At 36.8% G+C, this 20441-nt stretch overlaps 1 protein-coding gene across 1 annotated transcript in view; it reads right to left on the reverse strand.

Moving 5' to 3' along the window:
• LOC137763469 (alpha-fetoprotein-like) overlaps positions 1-17942 on the reverse strand; it is a 29354-nt gene extending 11412 nt beyond the window's left edge. The window contains exons 1-6 of the mRNA XM_068541976.1: positions 17745-17942; positions 16199-16410; positions 13097-13229; positions 9317-9537; positions 8474-8603; positions 895-1106 (exon numbers count right to left, since the gene is read on the reverse strand). Coding sequence (XP_068398077.1) covers positions 895-1106; positions 8474-8603; positions 9317-9537; positions 13097-13229; positions 16199-16410; positions 17745-17942 — 1106 coding nt within the window. The remainder of the gene's footprint in view (positions 1-894; positions 1107-8473; positions 8604-9316; positions 9538-13096; positions 13230-16198; positions 16411-17744) is intronic.
• Positions 17943-20441: the final 2499 nt, after the last annotated feature.

A 20441-nucleotide genomic window follows, 5' to 3' on the forward strand; every position in this document is an offset into this window, starting at 1 on the left:
GCCTCAGTTTACAGTTGGAACCCAAAAGTCTGGGGAAATTAAGTGGCTTGAACTGCATTTCAAAGCTGATGCATGACCAAGCTAGACTGGAACTCAGGTCTCACAGCTCATAGTCTAATGTAATTTCCACTAGGAAGTTGTGCCCATTGACTTTTTCAATGCTAAATGCAAGTTTAGGGATAAGTGAGTTCAGGTAGTGACATTTATAAGCCAGTGTCAAATGTAATTTCAGAAATATAGCTAAAGTCAATCTACAGAAAACTTTGAGGAAAATTCAAATTCTTATGTTTTGTTAGAATTTAGTTTGCTTCAAATAATACTTCACAAAGTGACTTTGGAACTATTTCAATTACTCAGTAATATTGTCTTAACATTATAATGTATTGAAATCAGTTTGCTTTATGCCCAAAATAATTTGCACTTCTGAATGGACGCCAGAGATGTTAGAACTCCATCTCTTTAATCTTGAAATGCCACACTATGGCTTTGATAGTAGGCATTAAATTAATTAGAAGAGTTGGCCAGGTGTACCAATCTGAAAGCCTTACTTAGGGATGACTAAGTCCCTCAGAGCAAAGCTTGCACACACTTGACGCTCACCATGTTTTTTAAAATTCCTATATTAGTTGTCAACATTTAAAAATCAAGAGACTTCCAACTTCTCTCAAAATGCAGTTGATCCAACGACCCAAAGCCTACATTCCCGTATGGTAACAAGTAGCTAGAGCCAAATAGTAGCTGCAACCTTGGACTCCACAGGCATCTCCTCTCAGCCATTTAACCGTTCACTCACATCACTGGCTCGCCTCTGTCATCATTCAAGTTTGCAACCTCTCCCAAAGAATCCATAAATACAATATCCCATTACTAAGATTTTACAAAAAGCCATATTACTCTTGTAGGAAGTCATCTTGTTTGTCAGTGAATTGTTTGCATACAAACTGGTCTTCTGTAAACCTGCTAAGTGGCAGGGATAAGAGATCAGGTTTGTCATTTTCTGAGTTGATAATGCATTCCCCTCGGAATGGTTCTGGCAGTTCACAGCATGGAGTGATCTTGCTGGATAGTGTAGCCTGTTTAGAGCAGGTATAGTTCATAAGCTGGCTCTATAAACATAAAAGAGCAGTTATTTTTGATGACTTCATTCTGAACTTATTTCTTTTTATTGTTATTAGTAGAAAACCAGAGAAAAACTTGGCATCTTATATTGCTTTTTCCATGGCAAACTGAGAGACCAAAAAGGTCATTTATAGTGACTCATTCTAATAAGAAACCTTCTCTATTTGACTTTACTCAAGTGTCACAAGTTCTTTTAACATCTCTTAAAGAACTTAAAGGGAGACAGACTGTATTTTTTTTTTTTTTTGCCACTTACTTTATTTTTTTATTTATTTTTATTTTTTTTATTTTTTTTTATTTGAGCCAATAAACAAGTTTAGTAAGGTTGCAGGATATAAAATCAATATACAAAAAATAGGTAGACTTCATCAAAATTAAAAAATATTTGTGCTTCAAATAACATTATCAAGAAAGTGAAAGGACAAACCTCATAATGGGAGAAATATTTGAAAATCATAACTGATGAGGGTCTACTAAAGTACTCAGAATATATAGTCAGCCCTCTGTATCCATGGGTTCCACATGCGTGGACTCAACCAACTACAGATTGAAAATATCAGGAAAAAATTCCAGAAATTTCCAGAAAGCAAAACTTGAATTCTCCACGTGCCAGCAACTATTCACATAGCAGTTATACTGTATTTACAACTACTTACATAGCATTTATATTGTATTAAGTATTATAAGTAATCTGAGATAATTTGGAGAATATGTGTAGGTTATATGCAAATACTATGCCATATTATATAAGGGACTTGAGCATCCGTGGATTTTGGTATCTGCTGCGGGGGAGGGGGTGTTTCTTGGAGTCAATCCCCCATGGATACTAAGGGATGACTGTATAAAGAACACTTACAACTCAAAAATAAAAAGACATAGCTGAATACAAAATGAGCAATGACTTGGATATTTATCCAAAAAGATAAATAAATGGACAATAGACGTGTGAAAAAAAGCTCAACATCATTAGTCATTGGGGAAATGCAAATCAAAATCACAATGAGATAGCACTTCACATCCACTAGGATGGCTATAATTAAAAAGAAGGATAATAACAAACACTGGCAAGGATGTAGAGAAATTGAATTGTAGGAAAACATTGTTGTTAGGGATGTAAAATCTTACAAACCCTTTGGAAAACATCATGGCAGTTCCTCAAAAAGTTAAATATAGTTATCATATAACCCAGCAAATCCACTCCTAGGTATACAATGAAGAGAACTAAAAACAAATGTTTACACAAAACAAATGCTCATGGAAGCATTATCCATAATAGCCAAAAAGTAGAAACAACACACACTGATGAATAGATCAGCAAAATGTGGTATTAATATATTCTACAATGGATTATTATTGGGCCATGAGAAGAAATAAAGTATTGATACATGCTATAACATGGATGAACCTTGAAAACATTATGCTTAGTGTACAAAGTCAGACATAAATATGGTATCATTCCACTTAGAGGAACTGTCCAGAGTAGGGAAATCTACAGGGACAGGAAGTACGTCAGTGATTGCTAGGGGCTTGTCAGGGTGGAATGGGAGTGACTGTTAACAGATACAGGGTTTCATTTGAGGGCGATGGAATTAGTGATGACCACTGCATAATCTTGTGAATATATTATAAACCACTGAATTGTACACATTAAAGTGGTGAATTTTATGATCAGTGAAATATATCTCAACAAGAAAAGAACAGTTAGCAATACACTGAAGATGGCTGGGGGCAGGCTGGGGATGGTGAGGATGTACATGATGAGCAAAAGAGACAGAAAAAGTTGAAAAGTTTTCAACTTGGCCTGGGAATGGTCCAGAGGAGGAAGAACGGCAGGCTTGGAAGAAAGAATGAGTACTGTTACGGAAATGCTGAGAATCAGGTGCTGACGTGGCATTCCACTGGAGATATACAGTAGAAAATTTATAAGAAGGGCACAGAGCTCAGAAAACATAACATCTTGAGACAGCTAAGACAGACGAAGTCATGAAACTGTCGAGAATATAGAGAAGAAAAACAAAAGCAAACACCTGGAGAGCCCCTACCCTTAGAAAAGATAGTAAGATTAACAGACTGTATTATTGTTTTGAAGTTTAGCCCAACAAAATACAAATGAAGATTTTTATTACTTGCTACCGTTGTTATCATTCTGGGATCCCAGTTTAGAAAACATTTTGTCTCTGTCATTTTCTATCTACATTACTGTAATATTACTATAAAACTTACATATTTACTTATATATACACATACAAAAATAAGTACATGTGGGTATGAACAAGCTAGTCTCTATACTTAAGGAACTCACAATCTAGTTGGAGAGTCAAATAATTAAACAACAATAATAATGCATTATAAAATAAATTGTTAGAGAAATGCACGTATTATATTTTGGAAGAAAAAAGAGAGACTGGCAATCCAGACTGGATAAAGGTCAGAGTGAAGATCTTGAATGATTTGAGTCTTGAAGGACAAATAGAAGTTAGTTGGAAACAAATAGAGAGGAAAAGCCTACTAGAATTATCCATCTTTATATATAAAGAGTCTTAGAGGTGAAGAACATGGAATACTTGGGAAATGATATATAGGACATTCTGAGCTCATTGGGAAAATTTAGTTGAGATTAAGATTAAGGGGTCAGGAGAGAAGAAGAATGTACTGAAGATCTAGATCTGAGAGTGGTAAATTGAAGCTGCATTGTGAGGTCAGGTTGAGACCGATAAGGGAGAGTGTGTCCATTATTTAAGAGACGGGCCTGCTCTCGGTGGCTTATTAGGATCCAGTCTGTTTCTTTCTCAATAAAGTCCTATTGAGAAGGGGAGGTGTATTGCCTCTGGGCAGTAGTTCTGAGAACCAGGCTGACAGAGGCACTGTCATCTTCAACCTGTAGATTCTAACGTTGACCTTAGATTGGGGGTTTTGGACAGGAGATTCTATAGGCCAGGCCTAGAAATGACATAAAGCACTTCTGACTAGGCTCTACCTAGTTGTGAGACTGGAGTAAATGTCATTTTCCAAGAATTCTGTCTTGGAAAAGAACAGTAAATTAAATAGTCCCTTTGCAAAACTAATTACTTAAAGGAGAAAACATATATACATGGGGGGAAAGGAGGTATAACTACATAATTGATGTTTTTAGTTATCAAATAATAATATTGTCATGTAGAACTCTATATTTCTAAATGAGAAAGTGCTAATGAAGGAGATTTTTTAAAGGAAAATGTATATTTTAAAACCTGACAAAAATAAGTACAGTTGATTCTCATTATTCACAGTAGTTATAAACACTGAATTCGTGAATGTTGAATCATCTGCCCTAGAGGAAATACAGAATAAGTTTTCTGCAAGTCTCTGGCCACATTTTCGTCAACAGATCAAGACATAACCTTATTTTGTGTATGTTTCTGTTTAAAAACACCTTATTTAATATAGAGTAGGCCCCCCTTACCCACAGGGGTTACATTCCAAGACCCCCAGTCAATGCCTGAAACTGCAGATAGTACCAAACATTACATATACTACGTTTTTTCCTGTACATACATACCTATGATAAAGTTTAATTTATAAATTAGGGACAGTAAGGGGTTAACAAAAATAACTTATAATAAAATAGAACAATTATAACAATATACTGTAATAAAGGTTATGTGAATGTGGTCTCTCTCTCTCTCTCTCTCTCTCTCTCAAAATACCTTATTGTACAATTTTAATGCCTTGTCCATCTAAACTAAGCACTTATCATGCACTGTGGCCAAAACTTTCGCAGTTTGAGGTGTGACAGCAAAACTAACATGAATTTCTTTTTCCTTCTTCACAATTTCACAGATAAAAGATTTGTTCTTACCATTGATCTTAGCAACCTCAGCATTTGATTTTTTTTTCTTATTCCTATTAAGTTGAGAACTTTCACCTTTCCACTTCAAGGATACACTTTACAGCTTCTCTTTGGCAGATCCAAATTGCCAGCATCACTACTCTTGTGCCATTGTTAAGTAAAGTAAGGGTGACTTGAACACAAGCACTGTGATCCCAGGAGAGCCAATCTGATAACCTATATGGCTGCTGAGTGACTAATCCCCAAGAAACGCTGGACAAAGGGATGATTCACGTCCCAGATGAGATAGAACAAGATGGCACAAGATTTCATCATGCTACTCAGAATGGTGCACAATTTAAAACTTATTATTTCTGGATTTTTCTGTTTAATATTTTCAGATGAAAGTTGACTGTGATTAACTGAAACCTCAGGAAGCAAAGGGGGCAATAAGGCGGACTACTGCACATTGGTGATTTATTCACATTGAACTCATAGCCACCAGCACTGTTCCTCATGCATGAACAAAGCTTATCTAAAATACATATTCTAAAATAGAACTACCATACGACCCAGCAATCCCACTACTGGGCATATACCCTGAGAAAACCATAATTCAAAAAGAGTCATGTACCAAAATGTTCATTGCAGCACTATTTACAATAGCCAGGACATGGAAGCAACCTAAGTGTCCATCGACAGATGAATGGATAAAGAAGATGTGGCACATATATACAATGGAATATTACTCAGCCATAAAAAGAAACAAAACTGAGTTATTTGTAGTGAGGTGGATGGACCTAGAGATTGTCATACAGAGTGAAGTAAGTCAGAAAGAGAAAAATAAATACCGTATGCTAACACATATATATGGAATCTAAAAAAAAAAAAAAAAAGGTTCTGAAGAACCTAGGGGCAGGACAGGAATAAAGATGCAGACATAGAGAATGGACTTGAGGACACGGGAAGGGGGGAAGGGTAAGCTGGGACGAGGTGAGAGAGTGGCATGGACTTATATATACTACCAAATGTAAAATAGATAACTAGTGGGAAGCAGCCGCATAGCACAGGGAGATCAGCTCGGTGCTTTGTGACCACCTAGAGGGGTGGGATAGGGAGGGTGGGAGGGAGATGCAAGAGGGAGGAGATATGGGGATATATGTATATGTATAACTGATTCACTTTGTTATAAAGCAGAAACTAACACACCATTGTAAAGCAATTATACTCCAATAAAATAAAATACATATTCTTTCCACAAGGCACATCACATCTTCTAGGAACACTAGACAACACTTCAGAACTATACTCGGGCCATTTTAAACACCTAACTCATCAACAAAAAGCACAGAAATGCAGAAAATGTGGCACTAAATAGACTTCAAAAAGAACACCTATTCACAGTATGAGAGCTACAACAAGAAGGCAGAGAGCATCACCTTGTTCTATTGTAGCTGGAACAGTGCACATCTGGCAACTCAGGTTTCCACTGCTCTGAGCATGCATAAATCTGGGAATGACCACAAAGTGCTGTGAGTGTTGATTTGGGGGTCACAAATAAATTTTGGCATGTAGGTGAATTCTCAAGTACAGAATTCATGAATAATAAAGACTGACTGAAAAAATGTTTAAATAAATCCATAACAAAAGAAATGGAGAAGTTGTCACATCAGTTTACATCTCCATCCCTCCTCTAGTTTCACAGACAAACCTTCAGAAAACAAGTAAGTTACAGTGCTATTTAAGTTATTTCAGAGAATTCGAAAGGAAAAAAATTCTAACTCATCTTTTAGAAGTTATCATAACTGGATACCAAAACCTGATAAAATATGTGCCAAAAAAGAAAGTTCTAGATCCATTTCACATCTAAAGATAAATGAAAAATGTGACATATATATATATATATAGAGAGAGAGAGAGAGACCATAGATATAGTAAAATTATATTGACTTGAGCAATGTAAAGATGGGTAAATATTAAGAAATCTTTTAATATAATTCATCAATGGATAAGTCAAACAATAAAAATCAAATGAGCATCCTAAGAAGACAAAAGAATATTTACTAATGTTCAGAATCCATCCTATTTAAAACAAAACAAGACAACCTCTAAAACAGAGTGAAACATCTCAACACATAAAACTATCTTTGTCAAGCAAATAACTCTAAACCTGTTTCCTTTATAGTCTAGAATAAAACAGGAATGCCAGAACTATCTAAAGTTACTTTATATTGCTTATGAATACTATCTAATACAATTAAATAACTGGAGATTGTTCTAGCATTCCTGTCATAGTATAGACCATAACAGGAGCTGTTCTAGAGTTACCAGTTTGGCATGGGTATTGTTTATGTGTTAAAGGATTTTAGAGATTTTTCTTTTGTTTTGTTTTAATACCTATGGATAGGTCCCAAAGTTCCCTGTAATTTTCACCTAATCTTCATGCAAATAGGATTCTGAGAGCCTGTCCTAAAGAGCCAGCACGACTTCTAAGTGTATAGGATAGTATTGCTTCCAGTATGCGTTGAGATTCTTGCCATACGGGAAGTAATCCAAGAAGCAACTTTATATTGTCTATCTCCAGGATGGAATTGGCAGTAGCGGCCACCATCTTTCGGTCAAGCTGAATGTGGCACTGACCAAACAATGGCCAACCGTGATGGCTGCCAAGGGAAAGCTATGGTCCGACTCCAACTCTCTGTTCCAGCAAAGTAGACATTTGAGGACTTAGAATCTTAGGGGTTCTACTGAGTGTTCGATTCAATGATTTTTCTATTTTAATTGATTTTGTTACCCACATTCCTTAATCTGTTGTGTAATGGGACAAAAATTGTTGGGGGTAAGGATTCCTGCCCATAAGAGTCATAGATTTCTCACTGAAATCATGATTGTAGTCTGTCTTTGTTTCTGTTTTATTTTTTATCATGATGAAAATTATTCAATTTTCAAACTTGTAGAATGAATAGGAACATACTTGTAACTTGTGATTTACTAAAACGTTATCAGGATTTTAACAGCTACAATTTTTTCCTTCTCTGGGATTTTGAGACTTTACATTTGGACGTGGGGCAGGTAAGTTCTATGCTGTCCATGCCCCGGCCCTTGTCCCTTGATGCCACATCTTTGCTTTTGGTGGTTTCTTCTTTCCTCCAGGCTGATAAGGCTGGAGGGTATAGTTTGCAATTCTAAGACTTGCTAGAGATTCAAAGATGAATGAAATACAATCCCAATTTGGAAGAAAATTAGCAGCCAGCTCTAAAAATTTAAGAATAAAAGAATAAAGTAGATAGAATGAGGAAGGAAGGAAGGAAGGAAGGAAGGAAGGAAGGAAGGAAGGAAGGAAGGAAGGAAAAGAAAGACAAAAATTGTTTCATGAGAAGAGAAGAGAGAGGAGGGGAGACACCATTCTGTTGGTAATATTGAGAAATGATAATTATTTTTTTTAGATTCATTTATACCACCCTCACCTTTATTTAAAAAGTACAAGTATTTAAAAAAAAAAAGTACAAGTATTTTAAAGAGTTTTAAGAAAAGAGAAAGTCTTACTCTGCCAAGCACACACGCTACTGCATTTCCTTCACAACAGATCTGATGCAGATTTTTAATATCCATGGCCAGTTTGGCAATTTCAGAAAAGTTAGCTTTAGGTTGTTTTTTAGTCAACAGAACCAATTCCCTGAAAAAAAAAGAGTACATTTTAAACAGTTTTCTGAATTCAATTCTTTCTAAAATTAGTTGTAGTTCATTGAGTAACCAAAAGAATAGAAACACAGTTGCAAATGTAGGATGAAGACAGTTGTATATTATAAATGTTTTCTATTTCTACAGTGATAGAACCCAGAGCCATACAAAGATGTAAATCACAAAATGAAAATTATTTAATTCATAATCGTGTAAATAGAGTCATTTTCATCATTCAAATTATTGCTTAAAGAAGTTGAGTTGCTTAGATAGGTAATTTGGGAATTTATCTGACCTGACTTTCCAAATAAAATTCTTTATCAGAAAGATAATAATTGTAAGAGGTTTGGTTCTCCCTTGTCCCTCTCTGTTGACAACTGAAAAACATCCTTGAAATTTTTCTAGAAATATGAAAAATGGGCTTGCCTTATAAGGAAAACTGAGCTTCCAGGCAGCCCAATGTTATCCTAAATTGGGGAAGAAGGTGATATAAGGGAAGATGCATGTCTTCAGGGGTAAATTTGGGACAGAAACACAATCTGGGCCAAGATAGAGGCACACTGAGTAGCATCAAATTCTCCTCCCACCCCACACTCCTCTGTCCCCACCCCAAAAAGCACCACTCGCTTTTTCTGTCCTACATGACATTAGAGCCAAAATATTTCTTATCTTCCAAGAGAAAAGTACCTTTTGTCCTCTAACCTTTACCATGCAGAACTACTAAGTGTGAGCATCTGAATGTACAGAATCTTTTGTGCACTGGAGAAGAGCCTAAAGGATTTGCGCTGATGGAAGAAGTAGATAGAGGAGATATCAACCCCACAGGAGATAGTGGGTAGAGAGGAGGACTGTGCATTTTCAGGCACGGCCCAGTGTGCCCTATTGAACAGGCAAGTAGCACACGTGTAGAGAAAGGAACCAGATTTGCGCTGAGACATTAACAAATGAAAGATAAATGATTTTTCAAATGAGTTTAATCAAAGAGGGTGATCCAAAGCAACAAAGTCCACAAATCTAAATAGGTAACTTACACTGCTTTTGCTACTTTGTGGTTGAATTTAATCCCAATCTCACATAAGTGGTGATGCCTCGAAGATATTTCTCTAACGTATTTTCTGATGGGTTCTAGCTGTAATTAGAAAACCGACTCATCAAAGAACTATGGTAACAACAGAAGAAGTTCATCTCATGGTTAGTAAAGAAGAGAGAAAAATAAAAATCATATATCTCCTCAAAATTAGAAAGTTTTTATTGTCTTATCTATGAGGCCAAATGTAAAAGCATAATTTGGTGAAGGTTCTGTTTTTTTGTTTTTTGTTTTTTATAAAATAGCATCTCACTTCCCCAGAGATTGTTTGTCCCAGAACTTAGACATTTGGCATATAAATGAGAACAAGAATCTGAACAAACAAAAATCCAGAGAGCCACTAGAATAAATTTCGATAACGTCTTAGAGTTGTATTTTGGTTTTATTCAAGTTACTAGCCCAGTCATCTTGAACATGTCTCCAAATGCTTATCTATGATATATGCTCCAGTTTTGCAATATATATTAATGGAGCCTCCCCCCCAAAAATGTTCATATTCTTTAACCCAGAATTTTGACTTTTGACTTCTAATAAAAAGCACATGTATTTAAGTCTCTAACCAAAACTATATATTCAATTTGATCACAACAATGTACAAAATAAAACCTGTGAATGAAAAAAATGAATAAAAGGAAATATACCAAAATTGGTATCTCTGTGTGGTGGGAGAATAAACAACATTTTCAAATTTCAGAAGAGTTCTATATATTCACTTAAAACATTATATTGACCATATATTATTTTAACTTGGGGTAACAGCACCTTACAATGCTTTTTTTAAGAACAAGTTAGATGGGCTTCCCTGGTGGCGTAGTGGTTGGGAGTCTGCCTGCCAAAGCAGGGGACATGGGTTCGAGCCCTGGTCTGGGAGGATCCCACATGCCGCGGAGCAACTAAGCCCGTGAGCCACAACTACTGAGCCTGCGCGTCTGGAGCCTGTGCTCCACAACGGGAAAGGCCACGACAGTGAGAGGCCCGCGCACCGCGATGAAGAGTGGTCCCCGCTCGCCACAATTGGAGAAAGCCCTCGCGCAGAAACGAAGACCCAACACAGCCATAAATAAATAAATTAATTAATTAATTAATTAAAAAAAAAAAAGAACAAGTTAGATAATGTATACAGAGGCAATATTCAAACCACAAATCTGACACAACGATAATAAGTTATACTTTATAATTAATCATAAATATAATTATTATTTTTATTCTTATTTTGCTGTATTATACTCATTGGAAATCAAATACAAACAAGCTTATCCACTTCTTCACAAGAGAGTCTGTGAAGGCTTAACTCATAAACTACATTCTCTGATCATAGATACAACTTTTACATGATTGACTATGCAATTTTCTCTGGGCAAGGAGTAAGAACTTCTAGGAACAGACATCCTGGAGGCAGCAAGACTGTAAACATCACAAAGTGAGGGAGAGGAGAAAAGAACTCTTAGCTAACTTAAAAGCATCTGCTTATGCTTAGTATGTGGATGGACCTAGAGATTGTCATACTGAGTGAAATAAGTCAGACAGAGAAAGACAAATATCATATGATATTGCTTATATGTGGAATCTAAAAAAAAATAGTACTTATTTATAAAACAGACATAGAGTCGCAGATGTAGAAAATAAACTTATGGTTACCAGGGGGAAATCGGGGTTGGGGGGTAGGGATAAATAGGGAGATTGGGATTGATATATACACACTATTATATAAAAAGTCGATAACTGAGAAGAACCTACTGTATAGCACAAGGAACTCAATACTCTGAAATGACCTATATGGGAAAAGAATCTAAACAAGAGTGGATATATGTATATGTATACTGATTCACTTTGCTGTGCAGCAGAAACTAACACAACATTGTAAATCAACTACACTCCAATAAAAATTTTTTAAAAAAATTATAGGGGCACGTTATACGTTAAGGAAAAATTTCCTCTGAAAGGGTTAAGATTAAGAAAACTTTGAAACAAGTTACCTAAAAAAAACTAACCGTCATGAAAAAGTTCATTCTTCCAAAATGCCAGGTAATGAGACCTAAGTCTACACAATCACTTGTTTTTGTTGGTTTTAATAATACGAAACCAACAGGAGAAAAAAATGACTGTCCTGCTTAGGAATTCAGAATTGGCTTCTGAAGGAACTGGAGATGACTAGGGAAAGAAATATATATAAGTAGCTTTAATGATAATAGCTACGATTATTGAGTACTTAGCATATGTCAGACTCTTTAGATACATTATTTAATTTCTTACACAAGGTAGATGATGAGGAGCTCAATAGGAGAAATAGGTTTAGAGGAATAGAGAAATAGGGGTTGAGAGGAATATGAGAGAAATTCTCACTGAGGAGATCAAAGAAAACAGCAAGGAAGAAGCGGCACTGCCCTTAGACTTGAGGAATTCATCAAAATGATGAACAAAAAAAAAAAAAAATGATGATCAAACTACTATTCATTTCAGCATGACCTTGGGAAAATCCATCTGGTGTGCCTTCTAAAGATGGTTATTTTGTGTTGATATTTAGAACCTTTAATGAACATACATAAAAAGTACTTTTATTATGGAACAAATCACCGATTTACGTCTATTCAATGAAGGAGAAAAAGCCACACGGTTAAAATTAAGTGTGAGGCTAACTGTATTTTCTAAAGATGGCTATGATAACAACTTCTATCCCATGTTCTTCTTACAATGAACTTTCATTACAGTATATTTACTTTCCCCTTCAAACTGGTGAGATTTTATGGTATTTCAACCAATAGAGTAGAGCAGAAGTAACTTTTGAATCCTAGTCATAAAAGGCCATACAACTTCTGCTTCATCCACTAGAAAACTCACTCTTGAGACTTTGGCCATATGTCAGCAGTCCAGCTGCCCTGAGGCTGCCATTCTGTAAAGCAGCCTAAACCAGCCAAGGCAGAGAGACCACATGGAAAGACCCTGAGATAATATGAGGAGAAAGAGATGTTGGACCAACCCCCAGGTACTTCAGACCTTCAGAGCCCCAGCCATTGACTGCAACCACATGAAAAATCAGGAGCCAGAAAAGCCCAGATGAGCCCTTCCTGAATTCCTGACCCACTGAAACCATAAGAGTAATAAACTCATTGTTATTGTTTTGAGCCACTAAATTTTGGGGTGTTCTGTTATACAGAAATAATAACTGGAATATTAAATATTTATTATGAAGTTATATTTATGCTAGATCATGCTTCTCAAAATTTAAGGACTCTATGAATTGCCTGAGTATCTTGTTAAAATGAAGTCTTCTTTAGCAGGTCTGGAGAAAAGCTTCAGACTGTATTTCTAACAAGCTGCCAGGTGATGCATATGCTGATGGTCCGTAGTCCACACTTAGCATAACAAGTCCCTAAGTAAGAGTTGACATATGAATAGTTTACCTTTATCTGGAAGCATTCAGTCTTATTTTCTTCTCGGCAACAAGACTGAACAGCTGTTTCGTAGCAAGCAGACATGGTCAGAATAGTGGGTCCGTACAAGAATGGATGTTTCCTAGAAGTTTCATAAATGTACCTGTAATTTGACAAATACAAAGCTATATAATTTGGAATTCAAGAACATATGCTGACACTGTTTCTTAAAAACTTAGGATTCATTTAGTTTTGTTGACCTGAAACTTCTAGAATTTCATGGTGACAGAAATAGGATAGCACTGTACTTAAATGCATCAAAAGTTCACTACAGAGAGATCACTGTGAGGTTAGACAGTGCCCATGAAGTCACCAACTGTACTTTCTGGACCAGTAGGTAAAGAAAATCAGTAATTAAAACTTTTCATTTTTATATAAGTAGTAGGAGATAGAAAGTTCAATAGTCTAAACTGATTGTAAATGGAAGATTGTACACCTGGTGAAGGGGAATTAAATTTAGAAGCTATTGGTGGGTGAAGAGGAATCTCTGAAATCATCCATAAGATCTTTCTAGACTAGAAAAGTTAATTCCATTGTCCTCCAAGACGTGTCACACAATATTTTGGTTTCTTACTAAATCCCAGTCTTAATTTGCTTCTCAAATTTATTCTTTACATTCATTATAGAGCCTGGGCACCAGGCCTGCCTTTCACTTATAATCATATCTCCTCACACTATTCCACAAAGCTTACTCAAATTATTTACTCCCCACCTCCCCACACACACAATTACCCTAAAAAAGCTGACATTGCAGACAAAAACTGGCTCAATGTTCACACAAATCCACTTTCTCTTCTTGTTTTCACAGGAAGACTACTTTCCAGCCTCTCTTGCAGTTAAGTGGGAACATATAACTGAGTTCTAATCAATGAAATACTAATAAACATGCCATACACCACTCCTAGGTTTGGCTATTAATTACTTTGCACAGTTCCCTAGTCTCTCGCTTTCTTTTTTGCAGTAACCTTGGAAACACATGCTCCAGATGGTATAGCTCCAAGGTGGAAGGATCTTGCACTCCTGAGTTACCCCTTGGAAGAGGGGTGTCAGGAGCTGAGCTGAGCTGGAGAAGGCTGACCTGCCAAGTTCCAGAGTAGCCAATGAAGACAAAAAGCCAAAATGAAAGCATAGTTAAGGCTTTAACCATTTACTGGGATAGTATAAGCAAAAGGCTAAACTAGAGAAAATGCTGACCCCCGCCCAACCTCCACCCTCACACCCCCTTACTCTTGGAAGTTCAATCAATAGATTTGTTTCATTTCAGCAAAGTTTCTCAAGCCCAACTTGTAAAAAAAGAAAAGCAGAATTGACATTATCAAGATACAACTGCCACCCAAGATAAGGCAAAATTCTTGGTTGATAGGAAATTTCATTGGAGCCATTCAATACCTCTGCTCTCTGTTGGGTACTATGTTAAACTAAGAGTTCATTTTTGTGCTGCAGTAACTTAGTTCCCATAGAGGATTTTCAGTATGAACTAATCTAATTTCAAATCTCCAAAGGCAAAGTTGAACTTAGTATAAGGAAAAGCTTTCTAATAATTAGAGCCATTTAAAAATAGAATGTCCCTATTGCAAGGGAACAAAGGGTCACACTTATCTTACAATAATCAAAACTGTCATTGAAAATTCCTTAGATAATCCAAAGATACAATAGCTACAGTTTGGTGTATCTGTATTCTACGCTATCTTTTGATAAGACTGAAATAGCAGACTTTTCCTCTAGCTTTGATATAAGTTACTGTTTCTTTGGTTGAGAACTAAACAAAGTTGTTGATATAATTATGAAGCAAGTAGTTAGAAAATTATTTTCTCCTGAATATTTATGGTTGTATGCACATAAGTTAAATTAGCATATAAAATAACTCCTTGATACTGACTTAATTGTAAATGTTCAAGAAGAGATTAGATTCACTGCCTGAGTATTGGTTAGATTTCGTAATCTCTGAATGCTCAAACCTGATTTTATAATGCCCGAACCTGATTTTATAAATCTCACCTAGAGCGGCTAGCACTTCACTTAATAGGTAGCCAAGTTCATATTACAGTTTCCCATTTGGTTGCCCCTAATGTCAGACCAGTTGGAACCGGCCCAATCCCTTGTCCCTTAGTCCTTTCTCCCTAGTGACTGGGGCCATTTAATTCCTTCCTGAAGGCTCAGTAACTTCTGGGGGCAATTCTGCCCATGTATAGGTGAATTAAAAGTGTTTACATTGTTCAACATCAAGTCACCCTGTCTGCTCATTCATTTCTGGTTTAGAGTTTCATGTCTAAAATCTGAAATCAAACCACCACCATGCCTTTTGACCTAGATCCAGCAATCAGATCTTTCCCTTATTCCCAGTGTGTGAGTCTGTCTTGACCAGATGGCCAGAATTGCATTCCTTGAGAACTGAAGCTTTGTACTTCTCTTGTCATTTCTACCTCTCTCTGGTTTTGGTTGCCTGCCTCTAACTTGTTCGTACCTCACTCTCAAAAGATAGACTCCTGTGCTAACTAGGAAACCAAAATATGAGCTCACCTACCCACGGGCTATCATGCTATCCACTCCAGATGGGAATTACAGAATCAGAGTTCTTGTGTAGAAAACTCATCTCTGTCGGATCCACAATTATTACTTATTCCTAGGTTCCCAATGACAGACTCTATCTCCATGCCTATCAGATACCCCTCCTGCTATCCCTTGGTGAACCTCCCAAACACCAGCCCATTGCCTGAGCTATTACCTGCTCTCTATTCCCAATACTCTGTTTATTGTGCTTTGTCTACTAGACTGTATTTTTCAACATCATTTGCTACTGGTCTGACCAATCTAACCTTTAAGGAGATGGGTCCTTTACAGATCCTAGTTCTTTTTAATGTTTCATGGCGCAGACATTTTCATGCCCTCTTGGGTTCACTAAGACCATGTTGTCATTGTGAGGGAAAAAAATAAATTGTAGCTCAAATTTTCACTTTAATTTTATATAATCAAGCATTGTGTACTCAGAGGCTTTTATATTAAAACAAAAGATCTGTCTTCAAAATTGGAAAATACTCTTTTTCAAAGACCTGGCAAGGAAAAGTGACTTACTTCTCTTTCACTGGCACTGGATTCTCTTTGTCCATCTCACAGATCTGCTCAGGATTTGAAATTTGGAATATATCACTGTAACCTGCAACATCCTTTTTGTATGATAGGAAGCACTTGTGTCTTGCTGAATTATTTGTATTGCAACAGTCAGAAAATACATGTCTGTCAGCCAACCCTTGGTTATTGCAAATATGCTCTAGGAAGGTAGTCATCTGTAGGAGGAAATAATAACTTAAGGGAAGGCAATTGTGGTCTACATTTCTAACCACAGGAAAGTTAAGAAATTATATAGAAAAGGCAACTGAGTGCAACTGAGTGCATAATGTTATACTCTGTATCCAATAGTCCCTGGACATAGCTCTTTTGAGTGAAAGCCTTTTAAAATGTTCTTAAGTCTAAATTCCCACATGCTGGACATTGGCCAAACAGAATTTATCATTTTCTCCCTACCTATGTAAGTGCTTCATTTTCATACAGTTGAAGGTATTAAAATAAAGGTAAGCCAAAATGTCCAGGACCTAAAGAAATCAAGGTATTTTTAATAAGAATTACCCACCAAGAAACAGCTGTTAGTTTGCTTTCCTTGCTTCCTGACTGTTTTTAGTTGGTTTCCATGGGACTTTATTTTAAAAGTTAAACTCTGAGGCAATGTGTATTCAGTGTCAAATATTCAAATAGAAATGTAATGATTCAGTTTTCAAGTATCTTTGAATGGCAGTAAATGTGTGGGATGCTGTAAACCTCAAATGACATATGCTTCCAGATTTGTGGGATAAGGGCAGAAAAAGGTCATCTTTGGAAATGGAAATAAGAAGAAATCGATATAAAATAAGTGAGGCTAGCCACTGGCAAAGGAACTTCATTTAAAGTGTGTCTCTAATTAGACTAATGATTTTTCTACGACTACTTAGAGTCTGGTAAAAAATAGGTAGGTTTTAGTCCAAGAAGATGGAGTGAAAAAAATCTATAAATAAAAAAGAAAATTATTTATTTGTATTTAAATTGTTGATATGAGAATAATTGATCCAAAAATATGTAGATTATAAGAATATGTTAGTTTTTATCAAGGATTTTTCTAATCACAAGATAGACATATTTTATGAGACAATAGTAATTTTCAAGATTTTCTACTAAGTGGGAAAAAAGCCTATAATAATATTCACTTTTTTCTTCTTTTTTATATTCTCTTAGAAACTTTTAAAATCAGTACATTAATTTCCCAGAAACCTTTATATGAGGATGTCAGACAATGATATTCTAGTGACAGAGAAAGAGCAACCGACTTAAATTAACAAATTGGCATTCTAGGGTACAATTCATTCTCTTGAGCATTTGGTTCTCAGAGTCTGATCTCCCAGATATGAAATGATAAAACGTAAGTTTATAAATCTACAAAGATTATATCTTGAGTGTGACACATGTACATATTGTTGCCTTAAAATCCCTTGCCTAATTATTCAATCATCCGACTTCATAACAACATCTTTTGTTTGCAATTTAGTTTTTAAAAAAACAGAGAGAAAAAGGCAGAACATGATTCACCTACCAATTGGTGACAACATTCTGAAGGTGATTCGTGTGGCTTGAGGCTCTTGCACTTCTCTGCAAGATCTAGTAATTCTTTAACTATGGTTTGTACTTTTTCATAAGTCAATTTCTGAAGAAACTGTGCAACCATAATACTAGTGCTGAAACAGAACACTTGTGTGAATGCTGAAGATAGAATCAAACTCTTTTCCTCCATCGATCTTGTTATATCACTGCCCTACTCCCCCCAAAAAATAATTAATATGATTTTACATTTCAAACAAAAGAATACTGATAATAAAACTCACACAGCTCTTAAGTTCTCCTCTAGATAATTCTGGCTATTAGTGTGCTGCATGGCTGAAAAAAAAATGAGATTTTATTTACAGAAGAGGAAATTTTCCAAACTGAAATCCCTCTTGACAATTCAAATCTATATGCATTCATTCATAAATTTCCAGATTTGTTTTTGTTTACATCATAAACCAGAAAAAATTATAAGAATATATCTTTTCTTTTATTTAAACTGTATTTTGTGAATGATTTCTTTCTAGTCAAACACATCATGTAGTTGAAAACCGTCTTTGGCTTACAAATAAGTTGCACATACCTGTATTGATACTTCTGAATTAATTAAACTTGACTCTTTGGTTATCTCTTATTAGAAGTTACTAGCACACGCAAAGAACACTAAGAAAATTAAAGCCTGGCATTAGGAACAAAAGTATAAACTTTAACACTTTGCGAGGCTTAATTTGGCAAAGACAGTAACTCATACATCTTGGATTCGCTCATCATCTTCATCTTCATCATCTCCACTCACCACATACACATACACATCCTCTCTATTGAAAACAGTGTCTTCCTTCTAATATCAACAGCTTCAAAAGAGCTTAGCAGCTATCTATTTAATAAAGGAACCATTATTATTTACATATTAACAAGTAAAGGCTTTGGAGACAGTTATTCTGAGTTCAGCTTCTAGCTCTGATACTCAATATGGCCTTGAGGAAATAACTTAAGCACTCAGAGTTTCTGTTTCTCTATCAAATGTAAATAACTGCTACTGCATTGGGTGGTTGCTAGGATTAAATGAAAGCCTATGTGTGAAGCATTGAGCACAGTGCCTGGCACATAGTAGGTACTGAATAATGTAGTTCATGGGATTATTCTTGCTACTATAAACACTATTGCTCTAAGTAAAATCATTTATCCAATTTTAAGTACAAGTTTGAAACACGTCATTCTCTCACCTAGAGTGGAAGTAAGGTGGAAAATGAAAATGAGATCTTCCTGTGTGTGCTGCCTCAATATATCAATTCTCTTTCTGTATCTATTCCACAGGTTAATTTCTAGCAATCTTCAATGACTCTACTGACAGTGATAAGCACTGAGAAAGATAAGCCTTTCCATGTATATGTTAATAGTCATTATGTTTCATCTCCTGGCACATGGGTGTATAGATTGTAAATAGGATTGCCTACCTGCATCTAGTAAACTTCTCTGAAGAGTCTGACATTTAATGTAGCTGAAGAAGACAAGAAAAGATATGGTTCTAACAGTCTTCATTATTTCAGATGAATCTTTATAGAGTACATTCTATCATTTGAGAGAATTGAGGAATCCTTTTATATTCTTTCCAAGTAATTGCTATTAATAATTAACGTTTTTCTGGTGAAAGTTTTTCCACCTTGGTCACTATGACCCTCAAAAAATTACAGAGGGCTTCCCTGGTGGCACAGTGGTTGAGAATCTGCCTGCTAATGCAGGGGACACGGGTTCGAGCCCTGGTCTGGGAAGATCCCACATGCCGTGGAGCAACTGGGCCTGTGAGCCACAACTACTGAGCCTGCGCATCTGGAGCCTGTGCTCCGCAACAAGAGAGGCCGCGATAGTGAGAGGCCCGCGCACCGCGATGAAGAGTGGCCCCCGCTTGCCACAACTAGAGAAAGCCCTCGCACAGAAACGAAGACCCAACACAGCCATAAATAAATAAATAAAAATAAATAAATAAATTAGAGAAATTCATGACAATGAAGAAATATTTTTGATAGATAGCATTCATTAACGAATACTGGATTTTAAAATGAGTCATGTCCGGGAGGAGCTTCAAGATGGCGGAAGAGTGAGACGCGGAGACCACCTTCCTCCCCACAGATACATCAGAAATACATCTACACGTGGAACTGCTCCTACAGAACACCTACTGAACGCTGGCAGAAGACCTCAGACCTCCCAAAAGGCACAAAACTCCCCAGGTACCTGGGTAGGGCAAAAGAAAAAAGAAACAACAGAATAGGGACGGGACCTGCACCAGTGGGAGGGAGCTGTGAAGGAGGAAAGGTTTCCACACACTAGGAAGGCCCTTCGCGGGCGGAGACGGCGGGTGGCGGAGGGGGGAAGCTTCGGAGTCACGGAGGAGAGCGCAGCAACAGGGGTGCGGAGGGCAAAGCAGAGAGATTCCCGCACAGAGGACTGGTGCCAACCAGCGCTCACCAGCCTGAGACGCTTGTCTGCTCGACGCCGGGGAGGGCGGGGCTTGCCTGGGAGCTGAGGCTCGGGCTTCAGTCGGATCCCAGGGAGAGGACTGGGGTTGGCGGCATGAACACAGCCTGAAGGGGCTAGTGCACCACAGCTAGCCGCGAGGGAGTCCGGGAAAAGGTCTGGAGCTGCCGAAGAGGCAAGAGACTTTTTCTTACTTCTTTGTTCCCTGGTG

Source organism: Eschrichtius robustus, chromosome 4 (genome assembly GCF_028021215.1).
Source record: "Eschrichtius robustus isolate mEscRob2 chromosome 4, mEscRob2.pri, whole genome shotgun sequence".
NCBI classification, from domain to species: domain Eukaryota; kingdom Metazoa; phylum Chordata; class Mammalia; order Artiodactyla; family Eschrichtiidae; genus Eschrichtius; species Eschrichtius robustus.